Source organism: Argentina silus (genome assembly GCF_951799395.1).
Source record: "Argentina silus genome assembly, chromosome: 16".
Taxonomy (NCBI): Eukaryota; Metazoa; Chordata; class Actinopteri; order Argentiniformes; family Argentinidae; genus Argentina; species Argentina silus.
Genome location: NC_139670.1, coordinates 2,317,828 through 2,340,569, shown reverse-complemented (window position 1 = coordinate 2,340,569; position 22,742 = coordinate 2,317,828). Strand labels below are relative to the sequence as shown.

Sequence of the window (22,742 nt, the reverse complement as noted above, 5' to 3'; positions counted from 1 at the left end):
CTAAGGAAAACAAAACATGGTTCATCCATCACTACTATTAAAAGTTGTCTGTGGTTTTTAGAGCAGTATTGGAGCTGATATTTTTGCCACATTTGTTTTCAATTTCACTTTATGAGAAGAGTGCTGTTCAGTATGCAAATGTATTATTTTTTAAGAAAAGCTATTGTAAATATCATTGTGAATATTTTTGTATCATCTTGATAACGTTTGTCCTTTTCATAATTGGTTGTCCAACTTAACCGCGTATCCACCCAAACCACACCATTGGCTGTTCTCTCTCCGCTCAGATGGGTGAGCCAATCAAATGTCTCATAAGCTATATACAGCAGGTCCATGTATTCTGTCCTCCATCCACTTGTACCCAGCGCACCCAGTTAGAGTCCATCAAGTTCAGACAGGAATCGATCTCTCTGTCGTCATCTGTCTCCAAGTTGTTCGTCCCTGGTATCGGTCGAGGAGGGGTCATGCCATTATGATGTCATTAAGATGCAATGGCAACTGTCAGACGTCACGTCAAGGTTTGATAAAGCAATATTCACTGATTTTATTTTAGTGCTCAAACGGTCGAAGGTGGGAAAAGAAGCATTGATGTCGTTGTCTATTCAACAAACTAACATTCAAAAAGATTGTTCTTTATGAACAAACGATAATGATTTCAAAAGCTGTGATACCGGCTGGCTTTCAATGTAATTAGAGAACTATGTGAATATCATATTTGTTGCTAATTTGTCAATATACAAGTGGTATTTTAAAGATATATCACAGCCTTATTTTAAAGAAATTTATGATATTGTTTTTATTTTTGTTATGGAAAATGTGGCTTTTAAAAAAGCTTATGACCATTTACATTTTGTATCCCATTTTAAATGTTTTGTTTCCTTTTTTTGGTAAATTATTTTGTATTGATTTTCTTTTCTTATTAAAAAGGCTAGAAATATAATTTCTTTTAACTGTAGCAATGTACTGAGTAAAACATCCTGATTATTGTAAACATACTATTTTAAACTTCATTACGCTTTAGAAATATGTTTGGTCCCAGCACAGGAGAGACATGTTGTTTTATGTTTTTACAGTCTCTGATAGATATCAACTTTGTATCAGTGAAACCAACGGTCTGTCTTCTATCAACGCACTGCCATATTTTGCTTTCTCTCATTTGATATCTGAACTGAAACGGCTATATCAATCCCTTGGAGATAGTTGTCATTTTACATTTCGCTCATATTTCCAGTAGATATGAGCCAACTGTATGTATTAGACACCCCAAAACCTGTAGTTGCACAATCATCTTAAAGGAGCGTCTTTCTGGGGGAAATAAATAAAGTTTTAAAAAGGACAAAAAAAAAAAAACACCGGAGAGAATGGGTGTGTTCACCCATTTAGGCTTAGAGAGGGTCTGTAGGGCAAGACTAGGTCAGGATGGGTAGGTGCCCAAAGGATACCTGTACATATGTAAATGAATATAGAGACATGTGGACAGAAATGTATTCATTTTCCCTGGGAATGTGCATTGTTTCATCAGAATAATAAAAAGCTTGCAACCCCTCTTTTGGAAGTGGCTGAATATGGAAAATGAAACTTGTTAGTTAGTGTCTGTGGAAATCTCTTGGCATTGTGTTCCCCCTCTGTAATATACTTTGACCTCATTCGTTAGGGGAATCGGGACAGCTCTGTTTTGCCTACATGTAATATTTAGCCTAAGTGTACTAGTCAATCACCTGCGTATTCTGAGGTGCTACAGTAAAAAAATTATGAAGAAAATCCCGGGGGAACGCTTGGGGGTGGGTGGGTGGTTGGGGGGGGGGGCGGGAATGGGTCCAAAAGATTGTAACCAAATCCATAGTTTGTACAATTTTTGATATCATGATCAGATGGAAAAAATGAAATGGTACAATCTAAGGTGATTCATGCAAATGTGGCCATTGTCTTTATGTTTGTACATTGTATGTACAATCATTTCATATTCTAAACTGGTCAGAAAATAAAGGAACTAATTGTGATTTTTAGTCTTGCAGAATTGTATGTAGTTAGATGATGTGACAACCTAATATTTATCTAATAAATATGTATTCAGATGATACCTGTATGCCGCTGTGGTCGTGTCGTTTGTTCTCGTTGTTGATACCAATACCGTAACTCACCAACTGCCAAAGAACTCCAGAACACTCACCACCGAGAGTTCCAAGTGTTCTATGTGGTGTCTACCTAGCAACAACACTCTGATTGGCTACAAAATGAAGCATCATTATTGATGCATTTCTGGTGAATAAAGTCACCCTTGGCACTCTACAATGTTGACAATTTGGGGAGACTTTATTCACCCTCGGCAGTAAATGAGTTAAAGTATACATGGCTGACAAAGAGCACGGAAGGCCTATATTAATTTATGACAAATGTAAACGTTTCATATATTTAATCTGAAGAGGACCGGAACAGCAGTGGAACAGCAATAGGAAAACAACTCGTGTCAAACAGGTGGGTGAAATAATCTGGGTTTGCCCATTTATCCCCTGGAGTCAATAGACACATACAGCATTTGCCTTAATAGGGTAAGGTAAAGGTATCCACTGCAGATGTCTTCAGAAGAGGTGTCTCTAATTACAGACAGTTATATGTTCTCACTTGAGGCCAATTGGCTTGATTATGCCCTACAACAAAGAGTGGAAGATGTGGGGCTTTAATGTGTTGAAGTCAAATAATAATAAAAAAAAGAATTATGACACAGACACAAAAGAAAGCACTTAATTTAGTTCCAAAAGTTGAGGTCAAATGCTAAATGGGATGCTTGGGACTAAGGGCCCTGTCTGCGCCACGATGGGCGTATTGCGCATCGACCCATGCGGAAGGCGCAGGAAGGCGCAGGAAGGCGCAGCATGGCGCAGCGCTGATCCCCTGAAACTTCACATCACACTGATCCACATATACTTCCGGTGACTGCGATCAACTTCCTGCAGTCAGCGGCATATGTTGAGACATGCGTGACAACCTTCTGCCGACTCCAAGTTCATTTTGCCTTCACCCACTGTCCAAAAATGTTGCTTTTATCTAATCGGATCAAGTTGTGCTCGCTGGCCTTCACTGCCGCTCGCTTGTGTTCCAGTGGGCCTGCCTCCGCCGGCAAGAACCCGGTGGTCTACTTCGACATTGCTGCAGACAACCAACCCCTCGGCAGAGTAACCTTCGAGGTGAGATCACAATGAAAGAGATTGGTGGCTGCAATTAACCGCTTGCATTGTATCATGCATACCTTATGTGTATATTATACAAAACAGAGCATGCTTTCTTTCTGGAGAGACTCGAAGGCGACATAGGTGGTCAACTTGTAACCACTTGTTGTGGTTATACTGTTCATATTGTTTATACTGTTTATACTGTCCATACTGTATATTTTTTAGTACTTCTATTTTTATTTTATTGTATTTTGAAACTTATTGTGTTGTTGCACTACTCTGTGGCACTGTCACTTTTGCATTTCACTGTATACTTGTATGCACGTGACAAATAAAGAAATCTTGAATCTTGTTGTAACATGCAGCTGTTCAGGTCATGGCACTAATGAATGAAGCTGTTATGTAAGCATCATTTCGTGGCACTAATGAATGATGTTATGTAAGCAACATTTTACACCACACCCCCATAACCAACGTGTCTTCTAACTCTTTGCTCATAATAATTCATTGTTAGTCCTTATTCGACTGTCTGGTATGTTCTATGTAGACTTGGTGGTGCATAGGTCCACTGCATAGACTGTCTTTCTCTTAAAATGTCTCTTAACATTTTATTTTGCAGCTGAATGCTGATGTAGTGCCAAAAACTGCAGGTAAGGGCAAGCAACCGTTCAGCAATATGACACCATCTCAGCCACAATTGAATGACATGAAGTCGTCCATAATGCAAATTGTGGTGTTATTGAAAACCCTCAAACCTTGTTTTCTCTGCGTCTTAGAGAACTTCAGAGCGCTGTGCACAGGAGAACATGGCTTCGGATACAAGGGATCTATTTTCCACAGGGTGATCCCGCAGTTCATGTGTCAGGTACTTAACATTGGATGTCATTTTGTTGTGTCACGATGAACACACCCCTCTCTCTCCCTCCCTCTCTCTCTCTCTCTCTCTCTCTCTCTCCCTCTCTCTCTCTCCCTCCCCCTCTCCCTCTCCCTCCCTCCCCCCCACTGAATGTAATATAAGGTCAACAACATGTTTTTTTCCATTTGATACTAGGGTGGAGACTTCACCAATCACAATGGAACTGGCGGGAAGTCCATCTATGGATGGAAGTTTCCAGACGAGAACTTCAAGCTGAAGCACACTGGATCTGGTAGTTAACCTAGTTTGTTTGTTTATACTGTGTGTGTGTGTGTGTATAGTTGCAAAATACTGTACTTGAATAATGTGAATGTTCACTGCCCCTCTGCACCACTAGAGGGCAGCATTGTAGAGTATAATGAAGGAGGACCATGACCCATTTGTGTTAAAACAGCCATAAGGAATCCATTTAACAATATGGGTTTTCCTAGCTGTTCTTGATTATAAGTAATTAGGCTGTGCTTCTTTCTTGATATTCTAGACGGATGACTAATGTGATATGAAGATTGTTGCCATAGACACACTACTTACCCTAATCAAAACCCATTGTCTTCAGCTGAGGAGGCCAACTTGGCACGCGTCAGCTCGGCGTAAAGATTTGTCACACAGTGTAATGACACACCTTGTCTCTCAGGTATTCTGTCAATGGCCAACGCTGGCCCGAACACCAACGGCTCCCAGTTCTTCATATGCACCAGTAAGACTGAATGGTACGTACTGAGAGATGAGAAATGAGGCTCGACACAGTTGACCATTTATGACTTTTACACAGACCAGGGTAATGATAATAAACCTCCTCCTCCTCTTCTTTCCCTCTCTCTCTCTCCCCCTCTCTGTGTCTCTGTCTGTCTCTCTCTCTCTCTCTCTCTCTCTCCCTCTCCCTCTCTCTCTCTCTCTCCCGCTCCTCTCTCTCTCTCTCTCTCTCTCTCTCTCTCTCCCTCCCTCTCTCTCTCTCCCTCTCTCTCTCCCGCTCCTCTCTCTCTCTCTCTCTCTCTCTCTCTCTCTCTCTGTGTCTCTCTCCCGCTCCTCTCTCTCTCTCTCTCTCTCTCTCTCTCTCTCTCTCTCTCTCTCTCTCTCTCTCTCTCTCTCTCTCTCTCTCTCTCTCAGGCTGGATGGCATGCATGTTGTGTTTGGCAGCGTGAAGGAGGGCCTCGAGGTGATAAAGAAAGTTGAGTCGTTTGGTTCCCGGTCTGGGCGCACCTCCAGAAAGATCACTGTCACAGACTGCGGAGAGCTCAAGTAGACTTTGAGCGTTCGGCAGACTGCCGTGGTCTCTCACCCCTGCTGTGATCTCAAATGTGAAATAGTCGTACAGTGGCTCTACTGTTCAGGCGCGGTACGGTCCAAATAGCAGTGCTGTTGCTGCTAACGCTGACGGTTGACAATAGTTTATCATTCAGGGACATGTTTTGGAACGTTAATTTCTGTGGTTTTAACGTTTCAACAAACTGTCTTCGCGAGCACTTACTGCACAGGCCCCTGAGTGTACTACTCTAATGTGAGCTTTTCCAATAACAAGAGTTGGTCTGTGAATGCAGCTCAATTATATCAGTCAGAAGAAGAGAGAGAAAACGAAAAAAAATATAGAATATAATTGATAATCGTGTAAATGAACAGTCAAATATGGAATAAAGTATGTTTTACATCAGTTGGTGTTTGTAGAAGTGATGTTTGTTTCCATGCTAGCCTTGTCGCTACTCACATCGGAAATCTGAAGCCACGCCCTCTACTGGGGTACGGAAGTCAAGTTTCCCCGCTGGCCACTTTCAGCGTTCGCTGTTGTTATTTTTATGTTTTCATGAGTTTTATCGTTAGCAGTCTTCAACATCAATCGTTAGTTAGTTAGTTAGTTAAAAGACAATTGGAAAACAGTGGAAACCGCACTTCCATACCCCAGTAAAGGGCTGTGAAACAACGCATCAGCAGATAAATGCAGGATGCAGAGTTGTATCAGCCACGGCAGAGAATACCTGTAATCTAGCTAGAGATTATCAGACTAGAGCACATCGTTGAAAGATAACATTACTGATATGATAGTCAAGATTAACACAAAATAAGATCATTAGACAAATTAGATTAAAGAAACATTTCTACGTGAAAGCGAGCTGCCAAAGACAAGCAATCAGTCAAAGGCATCAACATTTTCTGAGAGATAATTGGGTTTGTTCCCCTGTTGAGAAACATGAGCTTGGCAATGGATGTGGTTTTCTTGCTGTTTTAGTTGGCACTTTCCTTCGACCACAGATCTTGTTAAGTCAGGGAAACCCATTTATTTTGGCTGCTCGTCACTACCAAAAGTATGATTATAAGATATAATTGCTTATTGCACTAAGTCTGAATAAATGCTCCTTTGTTACGTTTGAGTTAGAAAGACTTGGTTAAGAGGTCGCTAAGAGGACATTTCATTATGGATGTTTGGCAGTCAAAAACCCACCTCAGAAATGGTCGTGTTGGAGTAACACCCACCTATGGTATGTTCAATCACAGCATTAGTCATGCAGACCCTCAATGATGTCCAACAGTCCGAGCTGTTCGGGTGTGTCCTCCACATGCAACCAAGACAGCTAGACACGTTTCGTATCATGTCAGCTATTCATATATGTGTTTAAAAATGTAATGAAATGAAACAAAATTGAGATGTTTAAACATTTTTTTTTTTATAGAAATGTCCCTCAAGGGTACAACAGCAACCCATCTGTTCAATATTAAGTGAATAAGGCACTTTGGGAATTCTGTCACTCTTTCACAGCAGAGTTTGCTTGATCTTTCACATTGCCATGCAAACATTTCACTTGCTCCTATTCTGTAACTACTTTATAGTGATACGATGTGTGGTACAAGTTCATATGATAACATCCTCGGTTCGACTTTACAAAAGAAAAATCTTCCGGACGATAAGAACGTAAAGCATGCACATGCAACCTGTCCGATAACTGTACGAACGATCAGCTTAACTACGACAGAGAACCTTCGTTTCATACAAAACACACAAGTCAAAACAAGTCTGTCGTTGTCAATGTCTCTGACTGAAATAGACAAGAAATTGATCTATTGCTTCAAACAGTAAGACACTGTGTTGAGTAAGTATGTAGTTTGGGTTTCAAAAGAGTATACAGTAACTCATTCCTCCTTCATCAATCCCACATCGCATCAATAATAGCGTTAGTGCTGCTCTCCGTCTTCAGTTTGTTAAAAGCGATCTTACCAAACACGTCTTTGAAAGGTAGCTGACCATACCATTCAAAATAAGACACATTTTCACAGATAATGTTAGGCACTTCGTTTAAAAGAATATTTGTTAATAGTAATAATACTAATATATTCCTACACAAAATAATCGACAAAACAGTATTGGCTTTTCACAGATATTCAAAAATTATGTACCATCCTTTTATACCAATAATAATAATACAGATACACATTAATATTTACTTCCTAGTAGAGATTTGTTGCATATTTTATACAGACAAAATCATTGCACAGAAAATGTTTTCGTATTACTTTTTCTGTACGATACATGAAACATACTTTTAAAAAATCCCAGTCTCCATAATTAATGTATTTCATGGAAACATTTAAGTAAATCCATTATTCTGATCCAAAGCACTTGGAGATATATATAAAAAAAAAATGTTACAAAATACTGTACTTAATTGTAGTTTGAACTGATAACAATACAAAAACATGATAGTTGTATATTTAAAATGAAACATGTTAGATTTAAAATAATAAATACATAATCGGTGACATGAACGCCAGGGCTGACCTCTTCATAATCCCTTTTTTTAATTCACAGTTGATAACGTCGATGCACTGTTGACTCAAAGTGCAACCCTAGGTAATCTAAGACTTTAAATGAATAAGCACATCCTCACAACTCACTTAGCAGGGAATACGTGAATAAGCAATAAGAATACTGTAAACATAACCTTCTGTACTAGACATCGCCGAGAGGGCCGGCATTGCAACTAGGCCGGGGGTTTCAATACTGACAGTGATATCGTCATCAAAAACATACACATTCTGGGAATATCCATACTGTTCAAATGTATTACAGCACATCCAGGTGGATGATCCTGTCTTCTATGTAGCGACTGAGATATATATATACAGAAACACATCTGACAAGACTGTCGGTGTCAGTCCTACGTTGATCTGAGAGAGAGAGAGAGAAATGTGGCACTCTTCTTTCTTTAAGAATACCCCAAAAAAATGAATACAAGAAAAAGTGAGGAGTGAGAGTGAAGAAAAGAAAGAAAAAGAACAAAAGGAGGAGAGTGAGTCCCCCCCATGATGGAGGGAGGGGGCCCCCCCTTGATGGAGGGAGGGGGGTATTATTGCACACGACGACAGTAGTAGCCGAGGACTTTGCATTTCTCACACAGGTGCTGAGGATGTTCCTTGCTCTGGTCGGACACGTCCAGACCATCAGGCTTCTCCAGGGGTCTCTAAACAAACACACATTTACAGTTACATCACTGTCGGAGGGAGGGGGGAGAGGGGGGGGGGGAGAGAGAGAGGGGGGGAGGGAGGGAGAGAGAGGGGGGGGAGAGGGAGAGAGAGAGGGGGGGAGGGAGGGGGGAGAGAGAGAGGGGAGGGAGGGAGGGAGAGAGAGAGAGAGGGGGGGGAGGGAGGGGGGGAGAGAGAGAGAGAGGGGGAGGGAGGGAGAGAGAGAGAGTGAGAGCCCCAAAAATTAATTAAAGAAAAAAAACGAATCTCCTAAATCTGAGAGTAGTTTGACTCAATAAAACAGTCACTGCAGACACAGGTTGAATATATCTAAGTCATGGATAAGAAGCAAATGAAGGTTCAGTGGGAGTTTCTCTACAGCTCAGCCTCGGTCAACATGTTTTCCCATCGACGGCCACGAGGTCGTCGGTACTGTTTTTGTTATTGTTTCCCATCTCTCCAATGTATTTCCTCATAGTAAACCAGGTTACTACGGACCAGAGGGCAGGCACAAAGCAGCACTTGTGTTAGTTAAAGCCCCCTCAGGTTATACCACAAGGCAATAAAACATATTTAAGATCCATTTTCCAAGGCATAAATCTATTCAATGGTGTATATATTGTAGGGCCGCGCTTCCTTAAATAAAGTGTTCATCTTATACGTTACAGTATGTCATTAACGTGATGCATTGAGGTGAGACCAGTCGTGAGAGAAATGTCAAAAAATGCATCTGCAATATGGATTAGTATGCACACTGGGCTCCCTATATAAGACCTTTGAAGAACCCTTTTTGGTGCCAAAATGTTCTTCAAATGGTTCTCCTACACTCTTAGAAAAAAAGGTTCCAAAAGGGGTCTTAATCTGTCCCTGTAGGGGAAGCCTTTGCAAAACCCATTTTGTTGCCATGTTACTCTAGAACCTTTTGGGTTCCATGTAGAACCCTTTTTCCAACTCTCTGTGGGAAGGGTTCGACATGGAATCCAAGAGGTTCTGCATGGTGCCCAAAAGGGGTTCCCCTACAGGGACAAATGAAGAACCCTTTTGGTGCCATGTAGAACCCTTTTGGGTTCCATTTAGAACTCTGCAGCAAAAGAACATATGTGGGTTATAGAGCCTTTTTGTTCCTAGTTTTTCATGTGTCTCTCTGTCTGAGTGGGAGTGTTACCTGCTTGTGGGGGTACACATTGATGTGGCACTTGATACATTCTTGTCCCATGTTGGCCCAGGAGTTTCCACTCATCCACTTTCTCTTGCATTTAGGACACTTGTACTCCCCAAAGCACCTCTTCTTCCCCTGGTACGGGGTCAGACCCTCCCCTTTGGGCCGAGCCTGGAGACACATAAAGTAAAGCATGACATTCAGCATGAAATAACTCACAGCAAATATATCAAAATCAGGGTTCCTTACATCTGCATCATCAGACAAGAACGCATATATATATATTTTAATTGCACAGTGAGTATACCGTATATTGTCTTTTAATTGCATGGTGAGTATACCGTATATTGTCTTTTAATTGCATGGTGAGTATAGTGACAGTGTTTTAGTCAATTTGACCCTTGTATTAGTAGTATAATGCTGTGTACTCAGTCTCCATGTGCAAAACTCTGGGGATTTTAATACATTTTTGCTTTGGCCTCTCATTGCTTTAACTGTTGGGAGCTGACATATTTGGTTTCTTTGGATGCCAGCCAATTCAAAGCACTGCTGAAACATAAAGGCAATTGATAACAGCCATGCTGGTGGTCAAGAGGGAGGGTGTTTGTGAAGCAGTTTATAATCAGGAATGGAATGTTGATTTATGGTTCCTGCTATTGCGTATTATGAAGCAACACCAAGCCTTCAACCACCAGCTTTTAATATTCAGAACTGAGATTTTCACGTGATGTACTTTTCCAATCCTGTCGGTCATGTTTAGTGTGTTTCTACGTACACTTCTCAAACCAAAAGGCAGGCAGCTCCCTTATCTGTGTCCGGGAGCTATTTTAAAACCATGGCCATTCGTTGAGTGATGCCCATTATATCACATAGCCACTGTCTGTAATCTGGACTCAGGCAGAGAGAGGAAAACCTTTGAATGAGTGACAGCCAGGTTAAAAAGCATGGATCGTATGGTAACTTAACTGTAAATCTATTTTTTTTGGAAGGGGGGGAGAAAAAGAAAGTATCTCTAGATAAAAAAAAATCACTTCAGAAAAAAGTAGAAGTGAGTTGCCTCCCTCCAGCTGCTCTCCCAGAGGACCATGAAGGAGGCCCAGGCCTGTAGATCCACCAATCAGAGCAGCCGTCCCCCTACAGGACAAATACCTCAACCGCTAAGTCATCACTCCCAGCTGGCCCAGGATGACCAATCAGGGCAGAGAAAACTTGGTGGGGGGGCGGGGGGAAATCAAACCCAGATGAACTCTCTACACTTGTATAACACAAGAGAATCCTAAAACCATCATAAAGAAATCATTGCAACAATGCGGTTTTAAGATTAAAACCACCTTGGCTAAGAACTGGTGCAAGCCAATCCTTGGGGCAATCGGCCAAAATGCTTGCAAAATTGATAGTCTTTATCACAGAACATCCTTTAGGTAGGAGGAGGAACACATTTCTAGGGCTAAATAAGTGTTCACTTTGCCGTTGACAGAATCATAATTATGTATTTAATAGAAAAGTGAATGTTAATACCGCACCACAAACCCCCTTATATCATTTTGACAGGGTTATTTATCCCCCTGAGCTTTGGCAGTCTGTTTCACAATGTCCATGAAGCAACTAAAAGTGTTGGTTCTGATGAGTTTGTTTTGGGGGCTGTAGTTGCGACGTCTGGCCACAGCGAGGCGCTGTGGGAGATGAGTGAGGATACATAGCCTCCTGTATCTCTGGTATCTAACCACCGACTCTCACCCATAGGCTGAGCATCTCTTCCTGTCAGAGGAAACAGCTTTCACTCGGCAAAACAAACTCTGTTGCTAACAGGGTGCCAAAGGGCACAGAACACTTCAGAGTTTCCACTGGTTCCAACAGAGCAGTGGTACAGTGGACAAGAGAGAATCACTGACACTGCAGCATAATGGCTATTTGATAGCCCGAGGGGGTGGATGTGGATGTAGAAAAATGTATGTTTTCATTTCAACACTGAACTGCCCTGCAGCTTTTCCAGACTGACTGAGAACTTGAAATGAGCCTGGACTAACGTAGCCTACAGATATATTGTCTTAATACACATTGTTGGCAATATATATATATCAACTTGGTGATTCAGATGTTCTCTATCATATGTGTGTAATTGGAGATGCCTCTGGTGGAAATCTCATTTCATATGTACTGAGGGAAACAAAGGGGGGGATCTGAAACACCCTTGATATTTTCGACAGCTGTTTTCTGGTTGAAGATGAACGTGATTAGGAACCACAACATCTGTATGGATCATAAACATATTTTTACGGTTCTTGGTTGGATGTGTATCTGCTCAAGCTTAAATCTACTGTATCCGTCTGCCTATAGACAACATCTTCCCTTTTGTCTAATTAAAAATGTTCCCAGTTAGCACAACAAAACAAACCAGGACGTGTAACTTCAAAATAAACCAACCTTTCTGTCTCGAAATCATTGCCACACACAAAACACATTTCAAACACAATGTCAAACACAATGTCAATGATGATTAGATCTGTGGCCTTTTCCCCTCATGAAATGTAAATTATTTCTTGGTAAAGCGTGACTTTTCCAACTATTCCAGATAGGTCTAACCGGCTTCCAGCAATGTTTCACAACTGTTCCAGATAGGGCTGCCTGGGCCGGGCCTGGCCTGGCCTGCTGCCTCGTTCCTGGTGCAAGAGAGAGAGAGAGAGAGAGGGAAAGTGGGCCCTGGGAGGTTGGCTGCCTGCCTCCCTGGCTGCCAGCATCTGGAAACCATCAGGATAAACAATGGAGTTCTCCCAAGCTGGAACCCTCCCTCCCGCTCCCTCACCCCCCCCCCCCCCCCCCTCCCCTCCCTCCCCCCCAGCTCCCACAGGACATCCATCCCAAAGAACATGAGAACACTAAACCCATCGGATACCATGTGGTCAATTACTGCTCACTAACAAACCCAAAGCCCTTTTCCTTCTCTGTGTTTAGTTTGGACCGGGACCCCCACCTATCCAGCCTTCACAGAGGAGGCCAGCTGTTAACAATAGGAAAATACAGCAGATAAACGGACAGATTGACATTAGCTAGAGACAGACCTTGTGGTACATCTTCAGTTTTAAGACACCTAGCTAGCTACATAGGCTAACATAATATCTTCTGTCATCTTTTCTTTTTTTGCAGCTTTTTTGGAAACATCGGCCATCCTGAATACCTGAATGTTTGTGAATATCTCTTGACGTGGGTATTGGAACGTCTTCCTCTCTTTGCCAAAATGTTTTCTTGGCGAAAAAGTGTCATACTGTGGTTGCCTTTGAAAAACAGAGCTATGTAAATTGTCTTTGATCAAAATCCCTTTTGAAGATATACATTTGCAGCAGCACATTGCATGCAACAGCTTTAACAGATTTGCCTCCTAAAGCATGTGTATATTGAGGATTGCAACAGACTCCTCTCCCCTGTGGGAACTCCCATAGCATATGGCAATTTACAGCGTTTCCCTAGAGACGAATGTAATCTCGTAAACCTGGAACATTTCATATGGTTTGTGGTGATAAACTACATATTGTTTATTTCAAATACTCAGCAGACTGTTGAAAGCCCTCCTGGGAAGCGCGCAGCATTACCATTGTGACTGACACCCCACCTGAACCATTTCACATGCGAACCAACGGACCCCGTTGTCTCTCCTCGCCATTGTGAAACTGTGCGTCTGTATTTCCACCGCTACAGACACGGTGCATCCGCGCTGTGCACCGGTCCCACAGATGAGGGTCATGTGACAGAAGGACTGACGGCGGCCTCGTTCAGTCAACGGCCAGCTGTCAGCGCTCTGCCGCGAGCGCTGAGGTAAGCATTCCTGCTCCCGCGCACGTCTGTCTGTTTTAATACGGACATTGCACAATCCGTACGCAAATGCTCTTGTTTATGTCTTTAAAACTAAAAACGAACAACGTCAGATGCTCTTGTTCTTCAGGTTGCAGAGGGACGACTACTATAGCAACCCCCCCCTCCCCCTCCCCCGTTCAAGTGGGGGCAATGACTCATTCTTATCCCAGAGCCCCCTTCCCCTCTGCCCTCCTTCCCCCCTTCCCCCCCTTTCCACAAAAGAAACACAGATCCGAGACATGACATTTAACCACAAGCCAGTGATTTAGGGAAATGGGACGTGAGATGCTCCCTATTGTACAGCCAATTGAAGCAGAGTTGTGTCCTGTTTTAAACAATGGCATTTCCCCTTGTTCCAAGATATCAGTGTGGTGGTCGGCAGAAGGAAACAGCAAGACACACAAGGACTGAGGCCACGTTCCAACACTTTTGATATGCATCCTTCCTTCCTCCCTTCCTTGACCAACAGTCACATGATTGGATTGGTTCAAAGGCCTTGCTTTGACCAGTACACAGTCAGGTCAGATCAGTGAGTCCTGCAAGGAAGGAAGGGAGGAAGGGAGGAAGGGAGGGAGGAGGGGGCCATTTTAAGAGAATTCGAACAGGGCCTGAGTGTCCAAGGTAACACTAGTCTCCTGCCATTGGTCCAGATATTACATATCAGCCAATCTGCAAGGATTAACCTGTCTTTCCCCAATATGAACATGATTATAGCCAAGCAGTTGGGGGTCATGGAGCAGATGATTGCTTTTCTGTTTGTCTAGATTACTGATAAGATTATTTAATACCATCTTTATTGGAACTTTGATACAAATTATAAGTGGATTGCCTTTTCAAATTAGAATAGATATGCAGGATATCCGTTTTGAGTTTGGACATTGGGGATATGTCCCTTGCAACCAGGGTTATAGTACTTCCTACAAGTGCAAACTCTACACTCGGTGGAAGGGAATACGACTCTGGATTAATGACATAGTGTCACCTTTATAGGACAAGGGTAGCCTATCGATGTGAAGCTATGATGGCAATCTCACACACTCTCTCCGGGCCACGGTCTCTCGACGGCCAGGCTTTGGCCGTGGTCAAGTTGACGACTTGTACAGCTGTGCAACAGCATTGCATTTCACACAGAGTGAATGACAGGGACAGGTGGGCTGGCAGGCAAACACAAAAATGGAACAGCAGCAAAAATATTCCAGCCTTATTTCAAACACAAGGGGAGAGCGAGATTCAAGACGGGGTTATCAAAACTTTAAGGTTGAGGTGGAGAGGAAAAGTGATTCTTTTGAGGTTTTTATGTTGTACCAGATGTGAAGTTCACCAGGTTCCTTTTGGTCAACGCACAATCAAAACATGCTAACTGCACACATATCAGCACACCATCTAGATCTACTGTCCTCTACACTGGAAACTAGACAGTGTAGTGTATCCTTCAGTGTATCCTCTACCAGAGATAAGGACGCTATCACACTCATGTCCTCTTGTTTCCCTTTCCTGTCCTCCTCATTTTCTGTTTTTCTGTCCAGACCAGTAAAAACATCCCAAAACATACTAATACTTGACTAACACAGTCAAGCCAAATCCTCCAAGGCTTGCTTCTTCTATTGTTGTTTTTAATACCCTAACAGTGAACAGGCTATGAACTGCAATTCCTTTTAAAACGTCTATCATCACAAATGAGAAAGACTATCTGAACGTTTTGTACGTTCCTTTCGTTTGACTGTTTGAGGACCAGCCATCGGTTGTGCAGAAGTGGTCTACCCCACATTCCTGTGACTCTTCTATCTTCCTCATCCCCCTGCGCTTCTGCAGACGCTGCAGCCAAGACCAACAGAGACCATACAGCCCCCAGATAACACCATTTATCAGCAGCCCAAACACAGGGACCAAAGCAACTCTAATCACCCTTGTGTTGCTTGAGATGTCCCAGTCGCGCGTTTAACTGTGAATTTGATTGTTCCGCTGACATGAACGCACAATGCGCGCCACGGAGAGCCATAGATGTACATTAAAGTACATTCTGTACTACTAGGAAGTTCTTATGAAACTTCTTCTTTTTTTTTTTTTTTTTTTTTTTTTTCCCCACTAGTAGCATAGATACGGGATACGGTTTTGCAACAATTTTCTACAAAATCTCTTGATGAATTAAAATGGACAATTTTGATCTGGATCCTGATTTCTGTTTTACTTGTTCACTGTGTAGCACGCTACTCAAACGCTGGCAGGGGCCACTACAGACCCACTCTCTGAGAGGAGCAAACTTCAAAGCAGCGAGCCAGACCTCATCTCTAACCCCAGTAATTGTCAGAGGATTCTCAGGTCCATTAATCAAACATGTCACGCCTTGTGCATTCCAACTTTATTAAGCCCTGCATAAAAAATCACAATGACACACACACACACACACACACACACACACACACACACACACACACACACACACACACACACACACACACACACACACACACACACACACACACACACACACACACACACAGCGCTTCTTCAGTTTACAAAGTCTAACAGATTCTGAGAACTATTCACTTCCTTGCCCCATAGCAATGTGTGTGTAACTCCAAAACATCTCAGCAATGTTTTGAGTCCCCCAGACATGTCTGACCGACCTGACTTGAAAGACTACGCCCCTATCCGAGAAGTCCCTCTGCACACAAACAGAGAAGAAAGTCAGGCATAGAACAGAGCTGCAGCCCAACAGAGCTGCAGGCAGGCAGGCAGAGCTGCAGGCAGGCAGGCAGAGCTGCAGGCAGGCAGAGCTGCAGGCAGGCAGAGCTGCAGGCAGGCAGCACCCTGCAGAGCGAACAATACTGCCTGACTTCCTGACCTTTCTGTCCACGGACCCTTGGAGAAACAATAAGCTCCTTATTTCAGCCCTCGGTCATTCCCACCATCGACCCCCTTCACTGTCAGCACACTGTCACTTGTGTATTCGCTTTACAGTTCCAGAGTTCAGAGGCTTGATTGGTTAAAGGGTCAGTCGGCTTCTATGACATAGTGGTGGAGGGGGTGGGGAGGGGAGGGGGCGGGGGTGGGGTGGGTGGAGGTTGGGGGGGGCTGATGTGGCTGGTGACATTTTTATTACGACATGTGAACTGATCAGGTTAACAGCAGAATCAGCAGTCCTTTGGTGTGGCGCTTGGGAATGGTGCACTGTGGCAGATGTTTGATTAAGTGACTGTGTAAAAGTGTGTGTGTTTTAGACAATATTATGGGATATTCCTATTGCACCTCTTTGTTTGGACAGCTGATGTTACCAGTGGGTGTACCAGTGTTTATTGAGTGTTCTATAAACGCACAGTAAGCACATCCATGCAGCACACTCCTTTAATGAACATGCTATAAATGCCTCAGAAAATTCCAAATACTGTACGGAGAACAAAAAGCGGTTTGTTCATTAGTTACAGCTACAGTACGCTAAGCCCTGCTGGAACTGAAGAGGTCTTTGTCATAGAGACTGCTCCTTAATCTTTGCTTTGGGTTTGAAACTCAGCAACACATGATAAAAAGTGACATCATCGTCCTAGGACAGAAACCCGGCAGAAATGGTTTCCAGACTCTGTACATTCAATAGGGTGTGGTTACTTAATACGTCTCTGTAATCCTTTGACATCTTTAATCTCTCATAAAGCAAAGTTACTACCCTAACTCTTGAAAATATCAACTGCAAGTCAACCAGTCAGATAGAAAGGACAGCATGGATTCAATTTTATTTTTGGCTTGAGGTAACTGCTACAGTTTTAAAGTCATGGGCTTTTCATGGGCTGACACCCAATTAGATAGGGTTAGGGTTAGGGTTAGGGTTAGAGTTAGAGTTAGAGTTAGAGTTAGAGTTAGAGTTAGAGTTAGAGTTAGAGTTAGGGTTAGGGTTAGGGTTAGTTTTTTTCCTGTTTTTTTCTCCCATAATGACAGCATGGCTTGAAGACATCCTGGAAACACTAACTTACCATCCACTAACCATCCACTAACCATCGTAAACATTCTCCCTCAAATCCAAGGATGTCCCCTGTGACGCCCTATCAAAAAGCCAGACTTTCAGAGCAGGCAGGAGCATGGGGCTCCACTCCACTCCACTCCACTGGCTGAGAGGTTGTAAAAGCAAACCTTACACACCCACTTCCTGTGTCCTGTCTGCTTCTTCTTCTTCAGTTCTACTGAGACGTGACATTCTTTGATTCCTATCCACCTCTACCCGAATCCAAACCAGCCAACTGTGGAAGCCTGGGAGAGGTATTGCAGGAATCAAGCCCCATCTGAAGCTAAGATACTGTATCCAAGCTAAGATATTTTCTCCCTCCACTATAAGAATGATGAATACGTTATATTATATTGTTGTACATGATTACAAGCTACGCGTAAGTAAGACATATAAGCAAAGACTCAACTTGACAATAATGATTGCAAATCAGTGATTACAGTACAACATTATTACAGTTATTTACTTGAGGAGTAGTGTATGCATCCCAGGGAAGTTCCCTCACTGTGACTCTCTCTAACCACATCCTATTCTGTCATACAGCTGCAGCCTCAACATATTGTACCTTTATCCCTGTGTAGGAATGACAGAAAGTTACCCTGCCCCCACTCTGGGCTAAGCCAGCAGCCAAGCTATATATCAGAGAGGTTGAATCTGAGTAGGGGTACCCGTTGGGGTCAAACCCTGCAACACAAAATGAAGCAAGGAGGCATTTACTGCAAAGGGACACCATAAATTACTTGTGATCCAAGTTACTCTGCTATTTTGCGTAATTATCACAAGATGTTGCAAGATTTTCCTGGAGTGAGTGTGTACTCGTCTTTTTACATAGCTTTCAGAGTTGCCCTCTGTACGACTAAGTGGGATTTCATCATGTTGTTTTGCATGGTGATGAGATTTGTACTCTGTTGTGAGCAACATACAAAGTGAAGTCATCTGTTTTCGGTTTGGCTGACAAGTCTTTACTGCCTAGTTTGTTTGACTGGCTATTTACAATGTTGCTGTGTCTTTTAACTCTTGAATATACGGTTTACCTTTTAACGATGGGCCAGAGACTTTGGATAGATGTGTCGTTTATCTAGCCCCGCACAACACTCATATCCTGTCCTCAATCATTCGATAGCTTCCCATTAAATCAGACTAATGACAGGTATTTCCTTGTGAGAATGATCAATAGACAACTACGGCTGTAGATTGTGTTGTGGAAATGTTTCATCCCCTGAGTAGCGGGACGCCGCACAGTTCTACCGGGGGAACCATATCACCTTACATTTAAGGCAAGGCTTAAAGATCTAATCTAACATCTGGTCGGGATTACCATTCTGTGGTACAATAAACTCTTAAATGTACCGTAGACGTGCTGCCGAATCTCCATCACCTTTATGACAGAAAAGGAATGCACAAATTCAGACATCAAAAACAGCAGGTGACACAGTTCGACATGATCAAGACGTACTGCACAATAGGATCGCATGTGAACGCACAGCACAAGTGCAGCTCAGAGAAAGAAACCACTCAAGGCATCTGTTTCAAAGGAGGCCAGAGAGGCTGTGCTGTGCCTTATTGTATACGTCTGACTGTACTACTGCCAGAATGACAAGAGGGAACGCCGTGGAGAGGCCATGCCTAGCTCACCTGGGGGCAGTCTTTGATGTAGTGTCCTTTGTTGAAGCAGAGGTGGCACAGGTAGTTGGGCGGCGGCCGCTTGCTAGGCTTGCGGGGCTCCGAGGAGAGGGAGAGGTCAGAGAAGTGGTCCGTGAGAGAGCTGAGGCCGTCCACGATGTTGTTGAGGGAGCCGTAGGGCGACGAGCTCTTGTACAGGTTGTTGTTCAAGGCCTGAGAGACACACAAAAAGGACGAAATGTGAGTTAAGTACAGTGTGAGGGCGGGGCCGTGTCTCGCTGAAAATGCCAGCGGATCAGCGTACCGTCAACGTAACAGACCAGTGCATCTAAGGAGTGTTCAAGAATTCCAAATGTGGATTGGTCAAAGGCAACAACGCTAACAGTGTACAACAATGCTAACAGTGTACAACAACGCTAACAGTGTACAAAAACGCCAACAGTGTACAAAAACGCCAACAGAGTACAAAAACGCTAATGTACAAAACATGGTTTGGTGCACGTCCTAGTGATCAGGGAGCTGAGTAGGAGAGGAGGGACGCAGGCCAGGGCCTCCACCGCTACTCTGCCCTTCCGCCGTGCCATAGCTGACATCTCAGCACCACACTGTGATGGATTCCCCTGTTTACTCCTCTCTCCGCTCCGCGACACAGAAGTAGACGTTATTGCCTTCCCCGCAGATGTGCCGCGCTCTGCGTTCCCTCTGTGTGCGAGCAGAAAGCGTCCATTTCCTTGGGAAGAACAGGATGCCTTTGTCAAGCATTTTTCCCCCATTTCCCCCCATTTCCCCCCATCGGGACAAGACAATCAACACCATTGTGTTTCTATGGAGATGAGCACTACGGTGCCACCGGGCAGAGGGAGGGTGTAGTAACAGCCTGTGGATATGGGTTGTTTATTGTTGACAGAATGTATTTACAATACGTGGAATGGAGTTATCGCCAATGTCACAATCTGCCACAAGGCCATGTCATGTGTTGTTGCCCTGGAGTGATCAACAACCACCAGACAGACACACACACACACACACACACACACACACACACACACACACACACACACACACACACACACAGACACACAGACACACACACACACACACACACACACACACACAGACAGACACAGACACAGACACAGAAACAGACACACACACACACACACACACACACAGACACACACACACACACACACACACACACACACACACACAGACACACACACACCAGTCATGGCCGAGACTGAGGCATGATTTACCGTATAACAAACTCTCTGTGAGTGACATACTTCCAGAGCACCTCCAATACACTCCATTTTAGAATGTCTGGAAAATATAACCATGAAATATCTTTAAAGCACAACATGGATATATGTTTTCTTTAGAAGCCAGCCAGGCATACACGGAATACTTCTCCAAATTTTCTAACGCAGGCGTATCTCACAAGTAAAATAACATGTACTTTCTTCCACATCAGCTCCGATGAATGTGTTATTCTACTTCACACACCGTTGGCCTACAAGTCTCTATTCCAGAGTCCTGAGAGGGATGGTAATCGAATTGAGCACCAGTCAGGCCGGCCCCAGTGAAAGAACATTGCATACCCCTCTGACCGAGAGGAGTCGGACCAAGGTGAACTCTCGCATTTGGGCTTTAGAGACCCTGTGAGAGACACTTTTTCAACCTGCCATGCCTCCCCGGCAGCCCTCTGACACCAGAACAGACTTGACACACACCAGGTACTATATCAGGACACAAGAAGGGCTTATTCATACAGCTAATCACCACAGGGCCTCCGAATGAAGCCATGCATGTTACTGGGGTTCATGTTCAACACAAATAATCAGGATTCACTGGATCCCGCACTGAAATGTTAAAATAGTGTAATGTATGACATTCTGTAGTTAAAATGAGAGGGTGTGTTTTTAAATCTCTTCAGAGTGGGTATACAAATCACATGAGTTATTTCTGCTTCAGATGGGGATTATTTACTTTAGAACTTGAGTGAGAAACTGTAAAGCTTTATGTTTGCAGCTTGATCTTAATTGCACAAATTAGAAAGAAAGCCTGATGAAAATATTGTAATGGCAAGGCATGAATAACAGACGTTTACACAGAATAGGCTGACAGCAAGGTGAAGCATAAACATGTATTCAGTACGTGCACATTACATATTTCATGTTTTAGTTCACACCATCTGACTTTACCTCATTCCTCTGGAGTTGCAAGAAGTTGTTGAGATAGTTGGTGTTCAGCGCTGAGCTCAGATCAGCCGCCGAGCGCTTGGTGTAGTTCAGGTCCGGATGGGAAGTTTCGGACTCTGGTTTGAATGCGTCGAAGGCATTGGTCTGATGGGTGTCTTGTAAAGACATGTAGACCCAGTTCAACAGATGCGCTGGTTGGTACACAGAGGTACCCGCGTCTATGGCCGACATCAGACTCATCTTTGGAGGAGTGCGCGTCTTGGAACGCGCCACCGTAAACGCTGCTGAATTGAATCACCAAAGTGTATATTTTTTTTCTTCTTTTTTTTTTTGTTGGTTTAAATCATCCGACCTCTTCAACCCAATAGAACAGGTCCTTGCATTCACCTCATGGAGTCCTCTGGGATCCCCCAATCCCTGGATTATGGTGACGGGAGGACCGTGGTGAAGGCATGACAGAGCGAAAAGTTTGTGCCAGTCAGAAATCTGTGGACTCCACTCGCAGTCCAGCAGCAGCGGTGAGCTCATTCCATATTCTCTCGGTAAACAGAGTGCGTCATGACGAATAGGAGGTCCGATGCTCCGTTCAAGTGGCAAAGTAATAGTAGCCCAGTAGGCCCACTGTTATAACGGTATATGTCTGTTATTCTATCGTTAATTTCATTAAAAGATGGCTTGGTAATTATATCAACTTGAGGGAATTGAGGGTGGGCCTACAACATGTTGAATACATTTCATATGGGTAAAATCTGTAAGAAGTAAAAGTTGATGTGCTCTTCATATGTATGTGCTTCCTATTATTTTGTTATAATAAACCAATAATTGTGCTGTGATTTTCTTGTCTATGTACAGAAGGACACGTGCTCTGTTAAAACCATATAAATGGTGTAAAACACAACATGACATGTTCGTAAGCCAATACACAACTCATACTTGACATAACACATATAACTAAACTTCATATTGATCTTGTTGTAAGTGAAGTTATACTTCGCACAGTAAATGCCAGGGTAATATCACCATCATAACCATGTTGCATTTTATTGGATTTTATCACAATGTATGTTATTATTGTTATCATGACTGTGACTATAAAATATGATATAGGAATTAATATGAGTATAACATAAAATGCCTTGCATACACATAGCCTACCTGCAGCACTCCAACCATTACTGCATGGTGGAGGAGTGGGAGTCTCCACCATGCAGTAATGGTTATACTTTTTCACCTATGGAATGACTGCCATCTAGTGTCCATGATGATATATCGATGATGTTATGTGATTTAAATAATATACATTTTACAAACAGCTTGTTTATAGTAATTTCAAACCATTTTTGATGAATGTGCTTCTGTTTTTATCGGTTAATTGGGTTAA

At 43.1% G+C, this 22,742-nt stretch overlaps 2 protein-coding genes across 2 annotated transcripts; one reads left to right on the top strand and one right to left on the bottom strand.

Annotated features, from left to right (window-relative positions):
* The first annotated feature begins 2,943 nt into the window (after positions 1-2,943).
* ppifb (peptidylprolyl isomerase Fb) lies at positions 2,944-5,734 on the top strand. The gene is made up of 6 exons (XM_083687396.1): positions 2,944-3,185; positions 3,790-3,820; positions 3,947-4,035; positions 4,222-4,318; positions 4,721-4,796; positions 5,194-5,734. Exons 1-6 carry the CDS (start codon positions 3,033-3,035, stop codon positions 5,327-5,329), a joined length of 582 nt encoding a protein of 193 aa, XP_083543522.1. The 5' UTR covers positions 2,944-3,032; the 3' UTR covers positions 5,330-5,734.
* Positions 5,735-8,391: 2,657 nt separating this feature from the next.
* On the bottom strand, positions 8,392-21,842 carry LOC310817526 (zinc finger CCHC domain-containing protein 24-like). The gene is made up of 4 exons (XM_083688161.1): positions 21,365-21,842; positions 19,173-19,373; positions 9,701-9,865; positions 8,392-8,534 (listed from the first exon to the last, which is right to left on the bottom strand). The coding sequence occupies exons 1-4, from the start codon at positions 21,599-21,601 to the stop codon at positions 8,421-8,423; spliced, it is 717 nt and encodes a 238-aa protein (XP_083544287.1). The 5' UTR covers positions 21,602-21,842; the 3' UTR covers positions 8,392-8,420.
* Positions 21,843-22,742: the final 900 nt, after the last annotated feature.

Coding starts and splice junctions, on each gene's coding strand:
- ppifb (XM_083687396.1), top strand. CDS start 3,033: ATGTTGCTTTTATCTAATCGGATCAAGTTGTGCTCGCTGGCCTTCACT. Junction 4,036..4,221: donor TCCCGCAGTTCATGTGTCAG/GTACTTAACATT, acceptor ATTTGATACTAG/GGTGGAGACTTCACCAATCA. Junction 4,797..5,193: donor TGCACCAGTAAGACTGAATG/GTACGTACTGAG, acceptor TCTCTCTCTCAG/GCTGGATGGCATGCATGTTG.
- LOC310817526 (XM_083688161.1), bottom strand. CDS start 21,601: ATGAGTCTGATGTCGGCCATAGACGCGGGTACCTCTGTGTACCAACCA. Junction 19,374..21,364: donor TGCAACTCCAGAGGAATGAG/GTAAAGTCAGAT, acceptor TGTGTCTCTCAG/GCCTTGAACAACAACCTGTA. Junction 8,535..9,700: donor ATGTGTACCCCCACAAGCAG/GTAACACTCCCA, acceptor GTGTTTGTTTAG/AGACCCCTGGAGAAGCCTGA.